General features: G+C 38.4%; 1 protein-coding gene across 3 annotated transcripts in view; it reads right to left on the bottom strand.

Moving 5' to 3' along the window:
- The window catches only part of ctif (CBP80/20-dependent translation initiation factor), a 51,528-nt gene extending 39,408 nt beyond the window's left edge, over nt 1-12,120 (bottom strand). For 2 of the 3 annotated variants that reach the window (XM_083563722.1, XM_083563720.1), the window contains exons 1-7: nt 11,855-12,120; nt 6,279-6,505; nt 5,087-5,158; nt 3,005-3,127; nt 2,761-2,834; nt 1,524-1,628; nt 362-434 (exon numbers count right to left, since the gene is read on the bottom strand). In XM_083563722.1, the coding sequence (XP_083419848.1) occupies nt 362-434; nt 1,524-1,628; nt 2,761-2,834; nt 3,005-3,127; nt 5,087-5,158; nt 6,279-6,461 (630 nt within the window). In that variant the 5' untranslated portion in view covers nt 6,462-6,505; nt 11,855-12,120. Of the gene's footprint in view, nt 1-361; nt 435-1,523; nt 1,629-2,760; nt 2,835-3,004; nt 3,128-5,086; nt 5,159-6,278; nt 6,506-11,571; nt 11,631-11,854 lie in introns of those variants that run through there. The other variant, XM_083563721.1, reaches the window with a different exon arrangement.
- Between the last annotated feature and the right edge of the window lie 12,880 nt (nt 12,121-25,000).

A 25,000-nucleotide genomic window follows, 5' to 3' on the forward strand; every position in this document is an offset into this window, starting at 1 on the left:
ACACCATTGAATCGTAGAGCTTCAAAGTGCACTACTGTCACATCTGTGATGTTTCATATCAACGAAACAGAAGCTTCCGGTGTTGACTGATATTCAGAGCTCTTATAAAATTAAATACTCACAGGCTGGTTATCAATGGGGTCATTGGCTTGCAGCCTTCATGAGTAAAACATCCATTTCATTTTTTTATATGCAGTCATTGTTATTACACACCACTAGATGTCAGTATTTACTTAAAAATATCTTTATGTAATTCCATTTAAATCCACCAGATGGAGACATTACTTCAGATTAATACCAATTACATAATTAAGACCCTTGAATTTTTCAAACATTTTATACAAAATAAAGTGATTCTTACTGGGAGGGCTGGCAGGAACCTCTCGATGTCGTTTAGATCAATACTATCGCCCTCAAATCTGCTCTTCATCATCCTGAGGAAACAAAGAGGAAAAATTCTTAACCCGTCAGAACCACTGATCACAACAGATCCACAGAGGCTCATCAGCGAGACCTCAACCACCAAACATTTATCATCCAAACTCATACTGAGAATCACATTATACATAAAATATGCACTATGTGGCAAAAGGTTTGTGGACACCTGACAATTGGTATGTACTTCTTTTTTTAGCATCCCATTCCCACATTAAATCTCCATCTGCTCTTATAATAAACTCCACTCTTCTGGGAAGATGTTCTGCTAGATTTTATGGACATTTTGTGCTTCATCAGCTACAAGAGTGTTAGTAAAGTCAGGTAAAGATGTAAGTGAGGTGAGGTGACCGGAGGTACAGTCAGCATTCACATTCAGAGCTCTAGAGAAGGAGATCTTCCACTCCAAACCTTGTAAAGTATATCTTCATAGAGCTAGCTTTGTGCAAAAGAGCATTGTCATGTTCCAACAGGTTTAGGTCTCCTAGTGCCAAGGAAACTTTTATGCTAGTGACTCCAAAAACGTCCTGTACAACTGTTGTCCCTCTGAACCACATATGAATAGAAAATTCAGGTGTCCCAATATCTTTGGCCATATAGTGTAGAGTAGAGAGAAAAAGAGAGAGAAAGAGAGAGAGAGAGAGAGAGAGAGAGAGAGAGAGAGAGAGAGAGAGAGAGAGAGAGAGAGAGAGAGAGTGAGAGTTGCTTGAGAAATTGTCAGGAAACATCTGGAAACATTACTTGCAGTAAGCACTTTCTGCCACCTGAGGGCGGTAAAAACTAAATATGATCCTAAAACACAATAAAGCCGTACAATACAAAGCCTTTATTATAATTTATCCAAAACAAATAAACTTATGTAGAAGGGATGAGAATAAAAGAAAACAGGAAATCAGCATAAGAAACCGGTTGCCATGGCCACTCAACTGTAATTAAACACGTTTGTGAGGTGATGTGTATATAAAGGTATCAGGGATTATTTTGAAGAGAACTATTTATTAACTGAATTATTTATTATATGAAGCATATGTGTGTGTGTGTGTGTGTGTGTGTGTATATATATAAATGTGTAAATAAAGCAAGCTCACCCCTCACGGTCGATGTGTGGGAGAGGCTTTGGTGTTCCTCTGTACTGCTTCCTGTGGAACTGTGAGAAATCCAGCTTCTCTGGCTGCAGGTCCCATGTCGCACCACTGTGATACATCACACACACACACACACACACACACACACACACACACACACACACACACCAAGAGTTAGCATATAGAATTTTTATCTTAAAAATACGATTATCTATATAGCGTGATCATGTGACCTCAATAAACCTACTATTATACCAATGCTCCTTTATAAATAAATAAATACATAATGCTTTGAGTAACATGCGTGTGTCAGTTTTTGGACTCTAGAATCATTCCTAAAGTCAACAAGCAAATCAAGATGGCTACAAGCAAAAGTATGCGCACCCTTACCGAAAAAAAGTGACAACTAAAATTCATAGCCGAGTGTTTAATTATGACCAGCAAAAAGGATACTTCAATTCATCTACAATTGGGAATATTAATGTAATGTTTTCACACGGAGCACAAAAACCCGTCCCAGCGTGACGATGTTCCTGCTCACAAAGCCAGTTCCATGAAGATCTGCATTACAAGGGTTGGAGAGGAAGATCTCCTGCTTCACAGCTCTGACCTCAACCCTGTTCAACATGATGAACTGGCAACGCTGACTGCAACCCAGGCCTCCTCACATCACCTACATCAGTACCTGACTTTACTAACACTCTTGTGGCTGAATGAGATCTCACAAATCTTCACAAAATCTAGGAGGAACATCTTCCACATTAAGTCTCCATTTGCTATAATAACCTCCACTCTTCTGGGGGAACGGGATGTCTAAAAAGAAGCTCCTGCTCAGGTGTCCACAAACTTTAGTTCAGTTTGTTGAAAGTTCAGGAAAAGATCTAAATCTACATCAATATTTCACAAAAGTCTAAATACTTGCTTTATACTTGTTCATGTACATTAAAGCACAGTGTAATTCCCTTTTTGGATATCAGAGCGATGTTAGGAAGATGAGTTCAGAGCGCAGGGTATGGCGCTCCTAGAGCAGAGAGGATTAAGAGCCTTTCTCTGGGGCCCCAAGAGTGACAGCTTGGAGATATTTATGATCAGTAACCCAAAGCCTTAACCACTGAACCACTAATGCCCTACGTAGCAGAGGCTAAATGTGATTAATGTCAATTGCTTTTTATCCTATGAGCTCATCTCAGGTGTGTGTGTGTGTGTGTGTGTGTTATTACAGAGTGGACGATGGTCTTACCCGTGGGATTCCATGGTGTTGGCGGCCCATATGTCTGTCCCCAGGATGTCAAGTGAGCCCTCTCTGTTTCCATTCTACACACATGAGAAAAAAAAAGTCGCCATGTTTCAGGTTGGTATATCAGTTCAAATGAACCGTGTATATACATATATATATATACATACATACATACATATATATATATATATATAAATAAGTGTGTGTGTGCGTGTGTGTGTGTGTGTGTGTGTCCAAGTGTACGTACCTTGGACGGTGCACAGAACTGCTTGTTGTGTCCTTGGCTTCCTGATCTCGACCCGGATCCGGGCCGAGAACCCGAGCTCGGTCTGGAACCTGTACTTCCGTTACTGCTGTGTTCCCACTCGTCCTGTAGAAAGAGACGGATGGAAGAAAAGAAAGAAAACGGATAGATAGATTTACAATAAAATTTTTTACTGACCACTTCTTCTGCACATAATATTTCAATTACACATTTTGGGCAGCCACATAAAGTCCATATTAGAGAGTCCATATTAAAGGGACGTGTGGGCGGAGCCCATAACAGGGTTTGCTGATGCTCTACCACTACTCATGATTAGGAGATATGAATGCACTTTATACTAATACACTACATGGACACCTGACCATAAGTTTGCTATGTGCTTCTTTTCAAACATTCCATTCCTTATTTAATTATCTATTTGCTTTTTATAATAAGCTTTTGGGAAGATGTTCCACTAGATTTTGAACACGAACACTTTAGTGACAAATCTGGACTACTGTCAATATCACAATACTGTCATATCTTTACCCATCCCTTTCTGTCTTTTATTTATATTTATATATATTATTTTGTTTACCCCTATTTTTATACTTATAGTTATACTTTTGTGTCTGTGTGTGTATATATATATATATATTATATTTACATGTTGGACAGTTGTAATAAGCATTTAAATGGTGTTGATAAAGTCATGTAATGTTATGAGTGAGGTGAGGAGGCCTGGGGTGCAGTCAGCGTTCATAATATATAGTTCAATAGGGTTGGAGCTCTATAGAAGAAGATCTTCCACATCATGTAAAGCAGATCTTCTTGGAGCTGGCTTTTTGCACAAGGGCATTGAACAGGATTGGGTCTCCTAGGTTAACTGAAAGAAAAATATTTTATGCTCCTGCATCCAGAGATGTCCAATACAATCGTGTACCTCTGGGTGTGAGGTAACGATTTGTCTGGAATAGTCGGGTGTCCGAATACTTTTGGCCGTACGGTGCGGGTCTGCTTTAGAGCATAAGCTTAAAGAAGAACTTGTATGGATGTTTATTTTTTTTTTAAAGCTCAGAAAGAAAGACCAGGAGTTTTTTTCATCATCATAACCTCAATTATGATTTAATTTGCTGTGTGTTGGTGATGATGGACGACTTGTACGGTCTGCAAATTTATAAACTAATGAAATGTGACAGACAGACAGAGGGAGTGATCGTTTACAGAGGTACAGATTTGCCTAGACAGTATTTCTGTAGCACCATTCTAACACACACACACACACACACACACACACACACACAAACACACACACACACACACGGAATGCTGACAGGGTGAGTAACTCATAGCAACAAGAGCTCCTGGTACCATACTTACTTAAGCTCTGGATGAAACAGCACTAACAAAAATGTGTAGTGTTCCTTTTCTCTTTCTCTCTTCTATCTCCCAGTTCATTAACACCAACACACACACATTTCCACATAAGCAAATAGCACAGAAAATACACTGCATGGCCAAACATTTGTTGACACGTGACCATAAGATTGGTATGTGCTCCATTTTAGCCATCGCATTCCACATTCAGTCTCATTTTGCCCTCATAATAAGATCAAATCTCCTGGGAAAATGTTCCACTAGATTTTGTGGAGATTTCCATTTAGCCACCAGCGATGGAGGTGAGGTGAAGAGCTTGTGCTTGATGGAGCACAGATGCATTGTCATGCTGGACCAAGTTTGGGTCTTCTAGTTCAAGCGATAGGGAAATCCAAAAGATGACTTCATACAATCCCGTGCCTCCAACTTCGTGGAAACAGTTTGGAGAAGAACCACATGATGTTGGAAAAGTCGGGTGTCCCTATACTTTTGAACTTTAGTTTGTATTTAGTCAATGTGCAACCTTCGTTTTAATGTGTTAATTTGCTATTCATCCGTTGACCTGCTACTCGGATATTTACAGGCACACGCACAGCTACACTAATAATTACAAGATAAGATGAACATAGTCCTGCAACACAACCCCTAAAATGCACAGACAAAAACCCAATTTAGACAGCCAGACGGCTAGACGGCTAGACGGCTCACCGGTTTGGACGAGCCTCTACCCCGCGAGGACGACCAGCTCCCATCTATCTTATCGCTGCAGTCCTCCGTCCACTATAAGAGAGAGAAAGAGAGAGCAGGAGACAGAGAATGGATGACTAGAACGCCAGAGTGAGAAATTAAAGGAGGAAAACAAAATAAGACCGAAAGACGACGAGAAAAGTGACACGAACTAAGACGACAGCAAATTTCTCATATGGAAAACCATAAAGAGTTAAACTCGTTATCCAATCAGACTGGTTTAATTAGTTGGAAAATTCTGAAAATTTTGGGACTGGGTTTATAACAGAGATTATGGGTATAAAAACCTAACAGAGACAGTGGGCTGGGGTTATAACAGATTACAGAGACAGTGGACTGGGATTATACCAGTTTATAGAGGCTATGTTTATATAAACATAACAAAGACAGTGAACTGGGATGATATCATCTTATAGAGGATATGGTTATATAAACCTGATAAAAACAGTGGACTGGGATTATACCAGTTTACAGAGACAGTAGACTGGGGTTATACCAGTTTATTTACATTATGGTTATATAAACCTGGGAGACGTTGGTCTGCTTCTTGTCTGCGTTGTCGTTCTCATTGTCCTAACTGAGACAGTGGGCTGGGGTTATAACAGATTACAGAGACAGTGGACTGGGATTATACCAGTTTATAGAGGTTATGGTTATATAAACAAAGACAGTGGACTGGGATTATACCAGTTTATAGAGGTTATGGTTATATAAACAAAGACAGTGGACTGGGATTATACCAGTTTATAGATTATATGGTTATATTAACATTACGGAAACAGTGGACTGGGATTATACCAGTTTATAGAGGCTATGTTTATATAAACATAACGAAGATAGTGAACTGGGATGATATCAGTTTATAGAGGATATGGTTATATAAACCTGATGGAGATAGTGGACTGGGATTATACCAGTTTATAGAGACAGTAGACTGGGATTATACCAGTTTATAGAGACAGTAGACTGGGATTATACCAGTTTATAGAGGCTATGTTTATATAAACATAACAAAGACAGTGAACTGGGATGATATCAGCTTATAGAGGATATGGTTATATAAACCTGATAAAAACAGTGGACTGGGATTATACCAGTTTACAGACAGTAGACTGGGATTATACCAGTTTATTTACATTATGGTTATATAAACCTGGGAGACGTTGGTCTGCTTCTTGTCTGCGTTGTCATTCTCATTGTCGTTCTTGTCGTTTATAAGTCCGTGTACTTGATATTCAAGGACGTAGCTGTCGATAAATCGCTCCAGCTCCTCGATCTCCTGCGAGCGCGTGCTTCCCGCCTCTGACGATGCCGACGCCACCGATGAGCTCTCCATGGCCGCCGGCGCACTGAGAGGGAGGCAAGGAAAGAGGGGCGGGGCTGGGGACAGACAGATTTTGTTTATGTATACTCTAGGTTTTGGTAAGTTCCAACAAAAGCTTAAAAAAAATAATAAAAATGAGTAGTAAAATTACATAAAATTCAAGATATTTGAGTTTTCCACCAATGGAGCAAATTCGCATTTCAGAGGACAGCAGCGCCAGAGAGAGGCAGCTAGCGAGTTTGTTTTAAAGGTATTTATAAGTCCAGAGCTGAAGGATTGAAAATCTCAGGAATGTGTTACGTACTGTCACGCCTCACTTCTGTGTGGAATCATGCTGCGATGAACGAACTGATACCCTGCATGTCATCACCCTTCCTTAGTTGTACAGTTGTTTTGCAGTTGTTTTTCAGCACTTTTGTGGCATTCAGGGTTTTATTTAAAACCTGGGCACGTTCTCTCTTTCTTCCTTTCGTCTTTTCTTCTTCAAGCCTGTCTCATAACACGTCCATGAGGAGACTCTAATCTTCTGAATGAATCCAGGTCAGGCAAAGAGGATTTATAATCGGAATGGTTGCTAATAAATGCCCTTCCACTGAACTGGTGTCAGTTTCAAGGTTTTTTTTTTTACTATTTACTTAGATCTCTCGTATAACAGAATCCTACTTCCCCTTTCTGGGGGGGAGAAAAAAATAATCTGCACAAATGACAAAGCAATGCCTGGTTTCAGACTCATGTTTCAGTCCCGTGTTCGAAGCCGAAGCCAAAACCAAAAAAAATAAAAATAAAAATGAATGAGCTGTCACGTGTCATATCCTGTATACAGTCTAGCTTGGACACATGGTCAAAACGGACGTCTAAATCTCATCCAGCTGGTCAAACAAGCAGAATTAACACAAAGCTGAGATTTTTCCTTACGGCTCACAAACCTTTCTACGCTTTCTCCAATGCCTTCTGACCAATCAGAACCAAGCATGAAACAGGGTGGGTTACGAACTCGAGTTGATGCGCCACATCTACAATTTGCCAAAATTAAAAAAATTAAGAAGCTGACGTATACTTTATGGCCAAAAGTATTAGGACAACTGACTTCTCCACAATGGAACATCTTCTCAGAAAAATGGAGCAGATCATAAAGAGGAAATGGAGACTAAACGTGTAATGGGACCACACCAATACTTTCACTGAGAATATAAAACATAGGTAATTTACACACACACAGACACACACACACACGGAATGTGAGCAATGTAGGCTTTTCCCACAGGAGAACTTTCTATCGACTGAGCACTTCCACACACACAAAACGGTGCTCAGGATTTATCAATGAAACGTTTTCCCTTTTCCATTCACTTCATTACCAACCAACTTATCTTCCATCCTTCACGTTCCAGTTCATCTTACTCCAGTTATTCTACACTTTCTGCTGTGAGGTTCTCAACTCTGGATGTTCAAACACTGAAGCTCTGTACAAACCTTAAGGACATGACTACCATTTATGAGATGTTCCGTTTCAGGAACATCTTTAATAATAAAAAAAAAAAGAGAAAAGCGTGCCAGCTTGGTGCATAAATGATGTATACATCAGTCAATGCAGAAACAGGGCATCAAGGACCATAATCACCCCAGTATCTGTTTCTTCAAGCATTTCCTTTCTCTCATGTCCAAATCCGAGAGGTTTAGGAGAAGCTCCTTCCCACAAGCCACCAGACTTCTCAACGTAAGCATGCCCTTCTAAACTATCCTGTAATTCTTCATCTGCACACGCCACCTTACGCTGTCATCATCAATGCTACTGTGAAAATCTATTGTATTTTATTGTGAAATTATTACAATTCTTTTAATAGATTGAACTCACTCACACGTCTAACCAACTAGACTTCATCACGTGATGTATGCGTGCGGTATCAAGGTGCGTTTTGTTTGAGGTTTACGATATACTCAATTTCAAATCGCACAACAATCACTTGATGATATACAGTCGTTTACCCCTAGGACAGATGGGATGATGGATGGCTCCACATCGCACGCACTCACACACACACACACACACACACACACACACACACACACACACACACACACACAAACTCACACACACACACACACAGTGTTACAACGAGGCTGTTGTTTTCAGATGCCGTGTCAGTTGTGGGTCTACATGTATTCAGTATTGTTTAGCTCTACGAAGCCACTTCGAAGCTCTTCTGCAACTCCGGAATGATACCGAAGCTATGAAAGACATCCTTCTGAAACATCTTCAGTCGAATAATGTGGTGAAATAAAGTGTAGTAAGTATAAAGCTCAAGATCTTCTTCATTAAACCGTTCACTGAACTCTCCTGTCCTAAGGACCGGTGTGGAGTCTTCTCAGAAGAAACCACGCCCACTAGGATAGCGGGAACCTAATCAGGCTTCCTGCGTTTAAACATTAATTAATTAAGTAACCAAATAACCAATTAATTAATTAACAAACAGAACAGTTTTTCTTGTAACTTGTCAGTCATAAAAAAAAAAAAAAAACATCTAAAAAAAATATTAAATCTTTTGAATATTTATAATAAAAATGTAAAGTTAATAAAAATAAGTATATAATCCAATCGTTAGAAATCTTCAAAAAATACATTAAATGCATAAAACATTTGACATTAAATCAGTGTTTCTCATTTATTTTGTGGTTTCAATGATTATTGTTTTTAAAGTAAAAAAAAAAGTTTGTTGTCGCTTTGTATCGTGTCAAATGTATTACAAGCGGATGCACAAAAACCTTAAAAAAATATTGTGACGTCATTGACAACATTACTTCTGCGTATTCGAACCGCTCCGGTGTTGATGATACGCAAAGTGTTTGTTCACGTGAACGCTAAGCATTATGTTCTCACAATGTCTGGAATGCGAGTGTTTATAAACACACGGCACCACTACACTCTCCTCCGAGAGAAAATCTAGACTTTCAAGACAAACGTGTAAATCTCCTGAGAACAACCAGACTGGACAACATTCGCCCTGTGGTTTTTTTTTTTCACCTCTAAAAACACATTCTGTGGCGTTTGATTCCTCTTATACCACACAAAGCAAATCATTGGTGACCAATTAGAATTCAGAAACAGTGCTGTGGTGTAAACTGTACATTTTCCTACTCTATATATAATATTTTCAGGTTTGTTTCCTGTGGTTCCAGAGTTCCAGAGACTTGTGTCTAAATCGTGATTGTTGTTGCCATGGCTATGAAGAATGTTTCTTCCCCTGGTGCTCCTAAAAATCATGTTAGATCATTGGAAGCTGTTATGGCTGTGCTGTTAAACCAACATGATAAGGGTGAAAGAGTCTGTGCTTTTGGCTCGAGTCGGATGATGGTATCGACAATGGATCGTGATGTTTTTTTCTGTACAAAAGCACCAAAATACAGTAAAATCATCTCGTATTAAAGACATCATGGAGTTGATTCTAGGGGTCTCTAAAGCGTCATTTTTTCTGCATAAAGACGACATGTTTCAGCTCAACTACAGGTTCTTGATAACCAGCACTCCACAGGATCACTAGCACATTCATCATACATGGTTCTTGCAACGTTCCCACGCGACTGCTCCGTGTTCCGACACATTACTAGGTCGTGATGCCTAATCATCAAGTTCCAGCAGCCACTCGACTTCTGCCGGATCGTTCACTTAGCGGCTTAAAACTAGCGGTTAACACAAAAGAAGGTAGGTAGGTATCCCAATGACTAGCTGTTTAACTAAACGTTTAACCTAGGACATTTTAGGCCACGACGTAAACACACTCAGGTGCTGATCCTGGGCATAGAATGGGACCACAGAGCCTAGGAAATCAATAAGTAAGCTTACACAGCTCCATGCACACTCAGGATCGGACAATTATATGTTAAAATCTCATTAAATGTGAGCCTCTAATCTGGTGTCTGGATAAATATTTCGAGATTTTGCCAGAGCAGGAGAGAGCAGGAGAGAGCAGGGCTCAGACAACAGTGTGTTCGTTTTCTTGGACAGTGCTTTCACTGTAAACACCGGTGAAACAGAAGTGGGTGGGGATTAGTGACAGAATTCAGCTCGAGGTGGTGATCTGAAGGACAGGTCGATAGATGGCTGATGGAGCATGCCTGGATTTCACACCTGCATTGAGTGCAGTGGGACAACAAACAACCAATCACTGGTCGCTACCGTTCATACAACAACCAATCACTGGTCGCTACCGTTCATACAACAACCATTTACTGGTCGCTACTGTTCATACAACAACCAATCACTGAACACTACTGTTCATACAACAACCAATCACTGATCACTACTGCTCATACAACAACCAATCACTGAACACTACTGTTCATACAACAACTAATCACTGATCACTCAACAGCTAACAATCAACTAATCACTGAGAGAAGGACCATGAGAGGTTGATATTAAATCAATGCGGGATGCTGAAGGATGGAAAAGGAGGAGAAAGATGAAGAAGAGAAGGGGGAGAAAGTGAAAGGAACAGGAAGAGAATGAGGAAGGAAGGGATAGGAGATGGAAGAGTAGTAATAGAAGGAAGAGGAGAGAATAAGATGGAGCAGAAGAGGAGAAAGAGGGTGAAAACCAAGAGGAGATGGAGGAAGAGAAAAAGGAAGAGGGGAGAAAAAAGAGGATAATGAGGAGGAGACATAGGAAGAGAAGAAAAGGAGGAATAAGAAGAGAAGGAGATGAGGATAAGAATGTGGAGGACGAGAAGGAAGAGGAAGAAGAAAAGGAAGAGGTGGAGGAACAGGGGGAAAAAAGTGTTGGCCTAGCTTAGCTAACAAGGTTGACGACTAGCAAGCCATAATAAAGCGATCTGACGCCACCAACGCTGCGTGACGTCATCATCCACTTCCGCTGGAGCTCAAAGAACGCCGAAGACCACGTCGTCAGTGACGTCATCAGCCGAGCGCCCGGCTTTCATTAGCCGAACTCAGTTAGCAAACACGGCTAGCTGCCTCGCACATTCACACAGCGAAGAGATACATTAGTGTCACTCGTTTATAAATAGCGAATAAACTACAACTACCACATCCAAAACTCACCACAATGCGCATTACAACTGCTAAATTATTTACATTTACTAATAAATATATAATAATTACTCACTGCTGTCAGTTGGAGCTGACTAGCTGTATTTTCCAACCAACCAAATTTTTTCTCTATCCGTATTCCAACCGTTCCTATATCCCTCACTGCGATTGGCTATCGCATCCTTAACGGGGCATATCAACTAATCAGAGAGCAGGAGGCAGAACGTAACGAGCCAATCCCTACAAAGAAGGCGGGATTTCGTCGGGATACGGGTGGGAATAAATAACGCCCCGGATACGATATGTTACGAGGATAAATTAAAGGGATATTGAGCGAAAAAAAGGCCGAAAATCCTCACCGGAAACGTGGACTCAAGGCGGAAAGGCGTCCGCGTACCGGCCTGCTGCGTTACATCCACCGTGTCATCAGTGAGAACAGTGAGAGGACTGATGTGAGAGAGAGAGAAGGAGAGAGAGACAGAGGGAAAACAGGGAAAGAGTGAAGCTGCAGCGTCCCTGACACGCACGCGCACGCGCACTTACTCACTCGCGGGCACGCGCGCGGGGGGGGGGCGCGGACGGGAGAAGGCACGAGTGGGGCCGAGACCAAAGGTTTAGATCACGATCGAGAAGAAAACGATGAAGTTTAAGAAGTTTGGATTACTTACATTATTTTTGTTTGGTTGGTTGACTATTTGGTTGATTGGTTGGTTAATTAAATAATTGTTTGATTGATTGTTTATTTGGTTTGTTGATTAGCTGGTTGATTGGTTTGTTGGTTGTTTTAATGTTTGTTTAAATTATTAGTTGATTGGTTGGTTGATTGAATGTTTGGTTAAATGATTAGTTGGTTGGTTGATTGGCTGGTTGGTTGGTTGGTTGATGTTTGTTTAAATGATTAGTTTGTTGGTTGTATGATTTGGTTTGTTGTTTGGTTTATTGGCTGGTTGATTGGTTGGTGATTTGGCTGGTTGATTGAAAGATTGGTTGGTTGGTTGTTTAAATGTTTGGTTGTTTAAATGTTTGGTTGTTTCTCTTACTCCTCCTCCTTTATAGTTTGGGCATCTCTGGTCTTTATTATCATTATTATTATTATTATTATTATTATTATTATTATAGTGTAGGTATATTGCAATAATACATTCCACTAAAATGTTATTTAAAAAAAAATACTTTCTTCTACTTCACTTTAAATTGACAATTGTATTGTTATTGTATTGTATATAATAAACTGTCTTGTTTTTAGGAATTCATGGCCAAATAAAGCTTAATCCAAAAATGTGTGCATTGCTACGTTGGTCACAAAGTGTAAATAAATTGCATTGCGGTTCTACAGGTGGACACACAGAGGGGTCTTCACTTTTTGGCAAATCAAATGTATTAATATGCTGTTCAACAAGTGTAACCTGAAATGTGATTTATTGCACAAACTATTACATTTTGAGTTAAAATTGATACCAGCAGTGCCTGTTGCAAATGCAACTGATAGAAGTGTCTCATCAGTCACCAAAATGGGTTCTGGGTTTTTACATTTTGTGGCATTTAGAAGACGCCTGTGTCCAGAGCGACGTACAAAAGTGCTTTGAGTTTCTATTGATAAATAAATCTACACTGATACGCTGGGTTACAAACTTAGGATAAATCAGCCTTTTTTTGAAAACTTTATTTAATGCTGGTGATTATGATTATTTATTTATTGACTGATTGATTTTTACTTCTTTTGAACAATGGGTCAGAAATTATAGTCTTGCTTTATATTGTGCTGCTATGTGGCGCCCCCTGGTGGATCGATTTTTCTCTCTCTCGCTCTCTCTCTCGCTCTCTCTCTCTCTCTCTCTCTCTCTCTCTCTCGCTCTCTCTCTCTCTCTCTCTCTCGGCCAGATTGTTCAAATACGATATTTCATCAGTATAAGTAAAGGAAGAAACGCAAAATGTAGATAAAGTAAAATTCTAATAAAATGGGAACAGTGATGCTATTGCAGGGTGCCATGAAAGAACAAGGGTATAAGGGTTTTTATAATAATGCAAAATATGAACTAAAACAAATTAATATAAATAAGTAAATGAAATTGGAAATATAGCAAATAAGATGTTTTAAAATAAGTAAGATGGATAGTGAGTGTAGTGTGTACAATTTTTTCTTGTTGCAGCCCCCTAGTGGCCAACATTCTAACTGCAGACGCTCTTTTGTTAGGAAATACAATTTAAAGCTGGAATTTGACCTGTTAAAATCATTTTATTGAAATAGTAAATGACTAAAATAACTGAATCAATAATCCCTTTTTTTATATAATTGATGATAAACTAGGAGGAAAAGTTAAGCTTCAGTCTGGATTCAGTAACTCATTTATTTATTATTTAGTTCTTTTTCATTGTTATTTATTTCAGAAATCTTTTTTCAGAAGTGTTTGCCTTTATTAAGATTAAAACTCTCAGATATTTCTGTTCCTGTGGGGACAATTGGTCTCTGCTGGTATATAAAGAGAGAGTCACAACCTCCCCAACAGTCACACGCACACACACACACACACACACACACACGCTGTTAAGGTCACAGAGGCCGCCGTGTCTCTCTAACACTCTGCAGTTGCTTTTCACATGTTTTTTGAGAAGTTTTTTCATCTACAACAACAGAGCTGCAAAGCCGAGTCTCTCTCTCTCTCACACACTCACACACACACACACACATGCAGAAAACAGTTTTAAGTCTCATAAGCATGCATGAACACACACACACGAACACACACACACGCACACACAGTCTGAAGTCTCCTAAAGTTCCACACTCTCCAGATGGCTGTAACACTTTAGCTGTCGCTGTCAGAGACTAATTAATCTTCCTGGTGAGAGCCATCTTCCTGCGGACTTCCAGCACCCAGCCACAGCTCCCACCCTCCTCTCTTTTCATCCCTCCATCCTTTCCCTCACTTCTCTTCAACTCTCACCCTCACCGGAGTACCTGACACAAGCGTAAGCCTCCTCTCTTGCTGTCTTTTTCTTTCTTTAGCTTACACACACACACACACACACACACCTGAGAGCAGCTCTCGCTCTCCCTCTTCCTCTTCCTCTCCCTCTCTCTCTCTCTTTCTCTCTATCTCTCTCTCTCTTTATCTCTCTCTTTTTCTTAAAAACACATGGCTCATTTGTCTTAAATGGGTCGTCCTGATTATGTAACATGGAGCCAAGGGCAGATTTCAGCACTGAATACACACTTTGCCTTTAAAAACACACAATTGATCAGTACTTCTGTTTAAAAGCATTACATATGAGCTCAATTTGTCACACACACACACACACACACACACACACACACACACACACACACACACACACAGATACACAAAAATAAAAAAAATCAAGTATTTTTGCCTCACTGGTCAGCTAGGTAACTTAGTCAGCTAGTTTAGTCAGCTAGCTACCATTTTCATTACTATTCCCACACAGTCTTCATAATGCTCATAAAAGTGTCTTTTTTGACTGCTGGTTAAATAAATCAGCAATAATGGGACCGATTCTGAGCCGATCCTGATTCAGACACTTGTGTCAGACCTTTGAGAAACAGGAACTCATGCTAACTAGCGGTTAACTAGCCGACTAGCGTGAGAACTTCACTGCTTCAGGTTACTCCTGTCATTTTCTGAATGACAGTAGAGATGTGGTGATGTTTCATAGAATGTTTCAGTGGTTTTGGGGGAAACTGAAATTACCATTTCAGTTTCCATTATAATCAATAAATCCAATAGAATTCCCATATAACCATTAAAACCATTACAATTCCAATGAAAGGCAACATTTCCAGTAGAGATCCACAGTGACCATTGGTTTTAATGGTTATAATAGCAATAGTAAAGTTTTTAATGGTGATAATGGGCATTTTACAGGGTTTTAATGTTCATACTGTGAAGTGTATTGGAATAAATTGTTATATTAGACAATGGTTTTAATGGTTAACATATGAATTGTATTGGTTTTAATGGAAACTGCAAGGGTCCCTGTTGGTCTCTAATGGTATCTGTTGCATGTTCTGGAATTGGCACCCTGGAATTGTAATGGTTTTAATGGTTATAATGAGAATTGTGCTAGCTTTATTGATTATAATAGAAACTGTTATGGTTTTAATGGTTATACTTAAATTGTAATGGTTGTAATGTTTATAATAGAAATTGCATTGTTTTTAATTGTGTTGATTCTAATGGAAACTATAATGGTCCCTGTGGTCTCTGCTGGTAATTTGTTGCTCTTTGTTGGTGCCACGTTCTGTCTGATACTATTAAAGACCAGTATCAGTAATCAGTAGGACTCATTAGGACATGACCTGGAGGAATCATTTTGGTAATGGTTCAGTACTGGTGGTTTGGAATCACACTTTGACTCTTCTTCTGAGTCACGTTAAAGATTTATTCAAAATAAACGACTCGTTCATGAACGACCATCACTACTGCCGTGCAAGACCCTGTGTACTTTGGTGCTACACAAACTGAGCTGCTGACACAGAATGATTCATCACCTTCTGACCAATCAAAATAAAGAATTCTACAGCGTTGTGGTACAATAAATCGTAGACTGTAATGAGCGTATGTCTTACTGTACACGTTTCTTTATACATCAGCAATTAAAGCAATTTTATTTCCGCACTGGTCCATGAGGTTAAGAATTTGTTATCGAAGCCATCTGCTAATAAGCATGAAAACAAGCAGCCTGCATGCTGTACATTAGCCATCTGAGCACTGCATTTGTTTCTGCCTCATTCCTGACAGTTTATTGTAATATGGTCTCATTAGCTCAATGAGTCACGTGGGCTCGGTGCCAGGTGGTGTGTGGGCAGCAGAAACACACCATTCGCTGGTTATTTTGAAGCCAACGTGAATGTGTTTCTTTCTAATTCTGTGATCTTGTTACCCTCGCTACTAAAGAAGACCGAGAACTCGCACATGTGGCCAAAGATAGCACAAGGGATGGAGAGAAGGACGACGTGAAACCTATTGCAGTGCGGCAGAGCATGACGATCCTTTAAACACGTTTTTCAGATACTCTACACCAGTGAGGACCATTAGGACGGTGTTAAGCCCCCAGATTAGAACACGTTTCTACACTCGTTTCCTTGGTTTGATCATAATGGTTTAATGATGTGCACCAAACACATTTCTCCTGGGAACTGTTCTGTAATGGTTTTAAAGGATAAAAGCTGATGGTTTTTGATGGGATTTGTAGTAAAAACCATTCAGTCATTGTTTTATTGGTTGATAGTCGATGATTTGTGAATTGGAAACCATGAAAAAATGTTTTTAATGGTTTCCAGCTGATAACAGTAGTGTTTTTAATGGTTAACCACTAAGAGTTATAGTTTGTAATGGTATTTGTACTGTAAACCACTGGGTAATGGTTTTAATGGTTTACAGCTGATGGTGTGTAGTTGCATCTGAATCGGAAACCACTTGGTTTTAATTCTTTACGGTAAATTGTTTGTAATGGTTAAACGTTTAATGGTTTACAGCTGGTAAGAGTAATGGTTTTAATAGTTTACAACTGATTGTTTGTAATGGCATTTGTACTGGAACCTGTTCAGTATTTGTTTTAATGGTTAACAGCTGAGAGAGTGTAATGGTATTTGTACTTATAATTCTTTGGTAATGTTTTTAATGGTTTACATTGGATGGTTTGTAATGGTATTTGTACTGGAAACCACTTGTTAATGTTTTTAACGGTTTACAGCTAATGTTGTTTCTGATGGAAACCATTTGATAATGGTTTTAATGGTTAACAGCTGATGGTTTGTAGTTGCATCTGAATTGGAAACCACTTGGAAATGGTTCAGTAATGGTTTTAATGGTTTTAATGTTAATAGCATGTCAGCCTTATGGTTTGTGATTATACTTGTCCTAAAAATCCTCTGGTAATGGTTTTAATGGTTAACAGCTAATGCTTTGTGATGGCATTTGTACTTGCAACCATTAAGTCATAGTTTTAGTGGTTAACATCTGATGGTTTGCAATGATATTTGTCCTGAAAAACCATTTGGTAATGTTTTTATTGGTTGATGGTTTGTCATGGTATTTGTACTGGACACCATTTAGTAATGGTTTTTATTAGTTAACAACTGGTAACAGTAATGATTTTATTGGTTTAAAGGTGATGTGTTGTAGTGGTGTTTGTACTGGAAACCACTTGTTAATGGTTTAAGTGGTTTACAGCTGATAGTTTGTAATTGTATTTGTGGTGAAACCATTTGGTAATGGTTTTAATGGTTAACAGTTGATCATTTATGATAGTATTTTTGCTGAAACATGTTCAGTAATTGTTTTAATGGTTAACAGCTAATGGTTTGTAATGGTATTTGTACTGAAAAGCACTTGTTAATGGTTTTAATGGTTTACATTTGATGGTTTGTAGTAGAGATTAAAAACTATTATAAATCTCCAGCGGGAGTGAGGAAAGTGGGGGCACACAATGAAGGACTGCGAGGAGGAAAGTATGCAGAAGGAGGGAGAGCTGTCGGATGGGGCAGTAGGCAGTAATTAGTGAGAGAGCGCCAGAGTGATGATATTTCCGTGAGGCTGCGGCTTGAGCTTAAAAAAGGCCAGACTTTAAACATGGAATTAGACAGCACGGCCCATTCCCTGCGTAACCCGAGGTCCTTCTCTCACTGACCGGGACACTGAGACTCGAACATGCTGTAATATACTGCAATGTATACGATATAGATCATTAGACCTCCCCTGACGCCATTTCACACGCTAACACTGTGTGAACGTGTGAACGTGCTAACGCTCTGCGTGCATGTGTGTGTGTGTGTATGTGTGTGTGTGTAAAAGGTGTGAAGAGGAAAAAACGGACATAATTAGGATTTTTATGTTTTAAAGAAACAGGGTGTGTAAAACCGATGTGGTCCAAAAGTATTGGGACACCATGTATTTTCCTCTGTGCACAAAGCTGTGGCTGTGATAATTACAAAATAAATGACATTATAAACTTTAGGTTTTTACTGTATGATAGAAAAGCTGCCTTTTTTGTGTGTGTATATATATATATATATATATATATATAATTATTATTATCATCATCATCAATAATTTTTATTTTTTATTTGTATTTTTTTATTTATTTATTTTCCACACAAAAGGACATTGACCCCAAACATTCTTCTAGTTTATGTAAAAGCTATTTCTACCTGAAGGAGTGTGATGGATTGCCCGGCCTCCACAATCAGCTGATCTAGATCCAATTGAGATGTTTTGAGAGTGAAGGAAAAGCAGCCAACAAGTACTCAAGACCTCTGATCCCTGTAGGTTCCAGGTGACTATCTTGTTAATCTGATGAGAGAATGTCATTAGTTGTCCAAGCTTTTTTTTTTTTTATTATTATTTTTATTGAAAAATCAAGAATTACAAATACAAAAATGTAAACATAAATTCTCAATTTTTACTTTTTTAATAAACAAAGAAAAAACACCCCCACTCCCCAAAACACAAACAAACCCCCCGACAAAGACACACACACACACACACACACACATGAGCACACACACACACCCCACACCCCCCTGCTTAAACAACTGAAGAAACAAAATAAAGGTCATGCATACAGTCCAATTTTGACCAATTTGGATCTTTAATCAGGTAGCACCCGTAGTCTCCTAAAATAAGAAATAACAGGTTGCCACTTGCAAAAAAAGTGCCAGTAGAACCCCTCAGTGTATATTTGATTTTCTCCAACTTAAGAAAAAAACATTGAGTCTTTAAACAAGTCCAAGCTTGTCATCAAACATATATGTAGCTACTTTGGACAATCTAAAATAGCAACAAATAATTCTTTATGAAATAATTTTGTTGTTTTATAGTTTGGATGTCTTCAGTATTATTGTACAATGTTGAAATTAATAATAATAATAAAAAAACGGTATAATATTTAAAATATTATTAATGTTTAATAACGCACAGTTATTTTTACACATAATTATTACACACTGCATAATAATAATAACAGCAACACTTTTTATATTATTGTAATTATTGTTTTTATGATTTTGGTATTAAACGATGGTTGGAATTTTTGGGTTTTGGCCAATTTCCTAATTTCTCCTGAAGATTGAGAGTAAATACTCTGCAACTAGCACATCATTTTGTTTGCATTTATTTCACATTTTTCCATTTTGACACATTTTTCGTAAAAGCACGCAAATAATAAGCCAATGTTCTTTGGAGCCTTTACAAAAGTGAAGAATAGACGATATATGAGGAAGAGCTGAAATATTCAGGGATGCTGCAAACATTTTCAGAGAGCTTGTGTGTGTTTTTTTTTTTTTTTAGAACTGATTGAAATTATTGGCCCCCTTACAATTACGAATTACTAGTTATAAATTGAAGAGAACTGTAGATTTTGCCGTCTATGTTTGCAGGTTTGTGTACATGGATGTCGCTCTTTTATTCAGAATGATACATAGAGAGACTGCACAGGTGTTGCTCAGTCAGGTGAACACACACCTTCAGTAGGAATTTGTCTCTTTAGCCAGCAGGTGGGGACAGTAGGCCATCCAGGCTGTGTGTGTGTGTGTGTGTGTGTGTGTGTGTGTGTGTGTGTGTGTGTGTGTGTGTGTGTGTGAGCAGACAGGCTGTCAGTGGTGGTGTGAGCTCGTTTTCTCACAGCTCTGTGCTCCTGCATTAGCATTCATCATCAAGTTCATCATATCCGAGCCTTAGGGGAAATTTCAGTTGGCTCCAGTAGAGTGAAAGAACTGGAAGCTACAGGGATAAACAGGTTGCTAATGGCTTCCCATTTCAGTGTTTTTTTTAATGGACTGTTCCACATGGGCAGGTAAAACCAGTCTGGGATCGTCACCAGTTTGCAGTTGAAAACAATTAGATGTTTGCACCTGGTGTGACTCGTGACAGCCAACAGGATTCGAACAATTTGGCTTTTATTTCGTTTAAAAAAAAAAGCTTAACACGACTTACATGTGAAACACAGTCTGGTCCCTGCTTTTACTTCTTCAACACATGCATCCACACTGAACAATGTAGCTGAGGTAAAGATGGCTGAATGAAAGATGAATCCCAAACTCATTCGTGGTTTGTAGTTTCAGTAACAGAAAACTTGAACAATCACTGAACAAAAAAAAAATAATTTTCTTGCATTAACCTTGTTCCTTCGTCTTATCAGATGAGGTCAAATTTCTTTCCACTTTGTTTTTTAAATGAACAAATTAAAGCCTAGAAGTGTTTAGCAGATTCTTCTTCTAACCTGAATACCACGAACCCTGAAAGATAACAAATATCCGCATGGAGCTCGAAAGATGTTCTGTTATAAATGTATTTTTTAAGAAGATCTTTAGGATGAAATGAGTAAAACTACTGCTACTACTGAAGCTACTGTTTTAACTACATTACATTGTTCGTCAGCTAAGGAAGTTCTACATTTCACAGGTGTTGGTGTAGTTTTACTGAATTAACTTGTGGTTTGCGGTCCAAACCAGACATTAGAAGACTACAGAAGTCAGTTCAGACTGCTGAGAAGATCACTGGTGCTCCTCTGCCCACTCTTCATGAACTTTTCGGTCCGATGTGATTTTGGATCCTCGTTCCCACGCTCTAGTGCGTCCAGTGTTTTGTGGTAACAAAGGTAGCTGAGGATAATTCCATATGATGAACATTTGATGAACTTCACCCAGATGAAGTTTGAGTCTGTTTCTAATATTTTCCAATGTTTTGAGAATGAAGTCAAAATGACAAGAATGAAGCAAAAACTTTTGAAAATAAAGATGTAGCGATTTGAGATTCAACGCTTTGCTGTTTTTGCATTATATGGATGTAGATCATTTGACCTTAGGTTACAATTTAGCAGTAAGAAATTATTTGAAAGAAAAATATCAGACATTGAGGAAAATTGCCTCTTGACAGCTACATATGTGTTTTATTAAAACATCGTCGACGTTGCCAGTACTTCGTTCGGTTTCCAGGGTTAAAACATTTCGACCTGATTTTTTATATTGCTATGACTTTATTCACATAAGCTTGATTTTTTTTCTCAAAATATTATGAATGCTATGCTTGTATTGCTACAACTTTATACTCTTAATCTTATATATTTATTTATTTTTTTAATGTAGCGCTAAAACGTTGTTGTATGACACGCATTTATTGGGCAAACAAAGAAAATTCCTGTTTGTCCGTGGTGAGCCAGGGGCTGCTGTGCCTCTGGGTTTGTTCTCCCCCTGTTGGCTCGATGAGGAACCGCAGGCCCGAACCCCCTGCTGCATGCTGCCGGTGCTGCTCGCTGGCTGAGCGTGAGTGTGTGAGTGTGTGAGCACCCGTTGAGTAGGTGGGTGAGCTGGAAGGAAGTGGGTGAGGTGGGAAGGGGGGCAGATGGACCGAGGAGAGAAGTTCGTGAAGGAAAAAGAAGGTGTCAGGTACTCAGGAAGGAAGGAAAGAAGGGAGGAAGGAGGCTAAAGAAGTAGCACTTGTATGAACTCTTTTGAAGAAGTTATTTTGCTGAAACAAAATTTAAAACACACACACACACACACACACACACATATTCCGTCTGTCTCACACACAAACACACACGCAAGACTTTTTTATATATTTTCTAAATCGCTCTTTAATAGTCAGGACCTTCAGAAACCACGTATGAAACAGAGTCCTCACAGCGCCATATTGCCAAAAGCTTAATTTCTCTTTAATTGACACCAGAGGCTGTTCCTGAGAGTGTGATTCTCACTTTGGGTTGCACGTCACTGGACGGTCTGGTTTTATTAGCAGTTTTGTTTTGTGGTCTTCGTCTGGACGTCTCGTAATGAACAGGCTTCGAGTCAGTATTTGTGTGTGTGTGTGTGTGTGTGTGTGTGTGTGTGTGTGTGTGTGTGTGTGTGTAAATGTGTAAAAGTGTCAGCAGGAGTCCCCAATTAAAACTCTTGAAAAAAAAAAAAAGAAATGTATGCATTTTGAAAATGACAATTAAACAAAGAAAGAAAAAAAGTCATTCAAAAATTTCTTACGTTTTTTTTTTTGCTTTTGTATGTATTTAATTGCATTAATCACAGACGACGGGTCCCTGTAAGGATGTATGTGTGTGTTTGTGTATGTATTTATGTAACATTGAAATGACAGTGTGTAATAGTGGGGACATTTAGTAAGACCCCATGAATAAAATTAAAAACCAAACAGATTTGTTTAAAAATTCCTTAATTAGGTAAATATTTTGGTGTATAGCATTAATTAATTAATTAATTAATTAATAAGATGAATTGATGTCAGTTGAAGGTCCTTATATATCGGGTGTGTTATCCCTCTGTGAGGACCAAATATCCCCATAGTAATAAGAATACATGACAAATCCACTTCATTGTGGACACTGAATTACTTCCTTTTAAGGAATTGCCAGGGTTAGGGGTTGCATGTATTACTGTGGTTAGGATTATTGAGCTCTAGTAGGCAACTCACAAAAGGCAGTAAAGCCAACAATTGTGTGTGTGTGTGTTTGTGTGTCATCGTTGAGCAGTCAGACGTGAAACCTCAGCCCCTCGACAGCTCACAGACAGAGCGATGTGTCATCCACTTTAAACTCCTCACGCATAAACCCTCATCAACAAGTCCATAAATACAATACGTCTTCATACAAAATGTTTCTCCACTTAACTACTCTCACACTTTAAATGACCCATAAAAAATACTCAGAGATACGTCCTGTGATGCGTCCCAGAGATACGCCATTTTCACAGAGACAGCTGTTATTAATAAAATACTAAATTATCACATTCTCTATATGTGTAACAAATGCTGGTATTTTTCCCCACAATTGTATACGATCATGTTTCCACACGGACGGTTTTAACTGTGTGCATCATTTTGGTGCTTGATTTGAGACTTGGCGCATCAGTAAAACAAATGTTTAGTGATTAAAAATGTTCTTTTTTGGTGGAGTTTATAAATTTTTTTATCTGAGTAAAGAAAGGACGTCTTGAGTAAATGTGTTGCATTGAAAGTTGTAAATTCGCCTCATATATTTATTAATTAGTTCTACATACATAAAAATGGTTAGACAGAAATGTGGGCTGCATTAATAACGTGTTAATAAAATGAGTGTCGTTAAAATGAATTTGCGTTAACATGTTAATTTTGACAGCCCTAATATATATATATATATATATATATATATATATATATATATATATATATATATATATATATATATATATATATATATATAGAGCACCATCTTCAAGAGAGAGCACTATCTTCAATTTACGATATTTTTTACGTACGATGGCATCGTCTTAACGTATCTCCAATGTAAGTAGAGGAATACCTGTACATACATTGCCTGTTCAGTCTCCAGGAAGATGCAGCTCTACCTCTGCCATGTTAATCTGCATTCTATGTGACTCTCAGGACACGCCTCGGTCTCAGTAGTGTTGCGATGCTTCGTATTCACGTAGCGGCAGCGGTGCTGAGAGAACGCGCTCGAGAAACAGTTTAGCGAAAAGAAATCAATCTACATATCAAATATTGGTCAAATTGGATGTTTAATATTAGACGAATTATCACACTTTGTAAATAGTAAAAGTATAGTGCATCTACTAATAGATTCAATTATATATAAATAAATCCGTTTTTACTGCTTCAAACGTTAAAAATGATGCATCACGATACAAATGCCGGTTTGTAAATTATACAAATGCCACCTTTTTACATCAATGCACCAAATCAGTGACTCTTATCATTCCTTCACAGTTGTGAACTAATGGACTGAAGATGAACTGGATGTAAATGGCTAAAAAATACACTGTGTCGTTTTATAATTAATACAAAGCATAATTGTTTGCTGTGGTATGTGGCAGAAGCAGAGTCTGTGTTACCACATGGTGTTAAGTTGATTGTTGTCCTATAACACCTTGTCCTGGAGTGTCTCATTAGGACTCACCGAGCCGCTCTAGCTTACATCAGTGCAGAATCTGTTCGAGAAATATAAGAAGTCAGAGTTTTATTATATTCAGGGTTTTTTTTTCGTGCCTGATGACATCGAGTCTGTGAATTGAATCGTAGCGTTTATTAAGCAATTCTTCACTCGTGAGCTCAGCCTTAGTTTTTGTGACAGATAACAGGTCCCATTAGAGCTTATTGTCATATGGCTTATTGCCTATAAATATATATATGTGTGTGTGTGTGTGTGTGTGTGTGTGTGTGTGTGTATAAATAAATAAATGTGTATATATATATATATATATATATATATATATATATATATATATATATGTGTGTGTGTGTGTGTGTGTGTGTGTGTGTGTGTGTGTGTGTGTGTGTGTGCGAGAGAGAAATAGTGAAAGAATCAGCAAGACAATAGAAAGTACTGAGTGTGTGTGTGTGTGTGTGTGTGTGTGTGTGTGTATAAATAAATAAATGTATATATATATATATATATATATATATATATATATATATATATATATATATATATATATATATATATATATACAAATTTGTGTGTGTGTGTGTGTGTGTGTGTGTGCA

This window comes from Silurus aristotelis (genome assembly GCF_946808225.1).
Source record: "Silurus aristotelis genome assembly, chromosome: 16".
NCBI lineage: Eukaryota > Metazoa > Chordata > Actinopteri > Siluriformes > Siluridae > Silurus > Silurus aristotelis.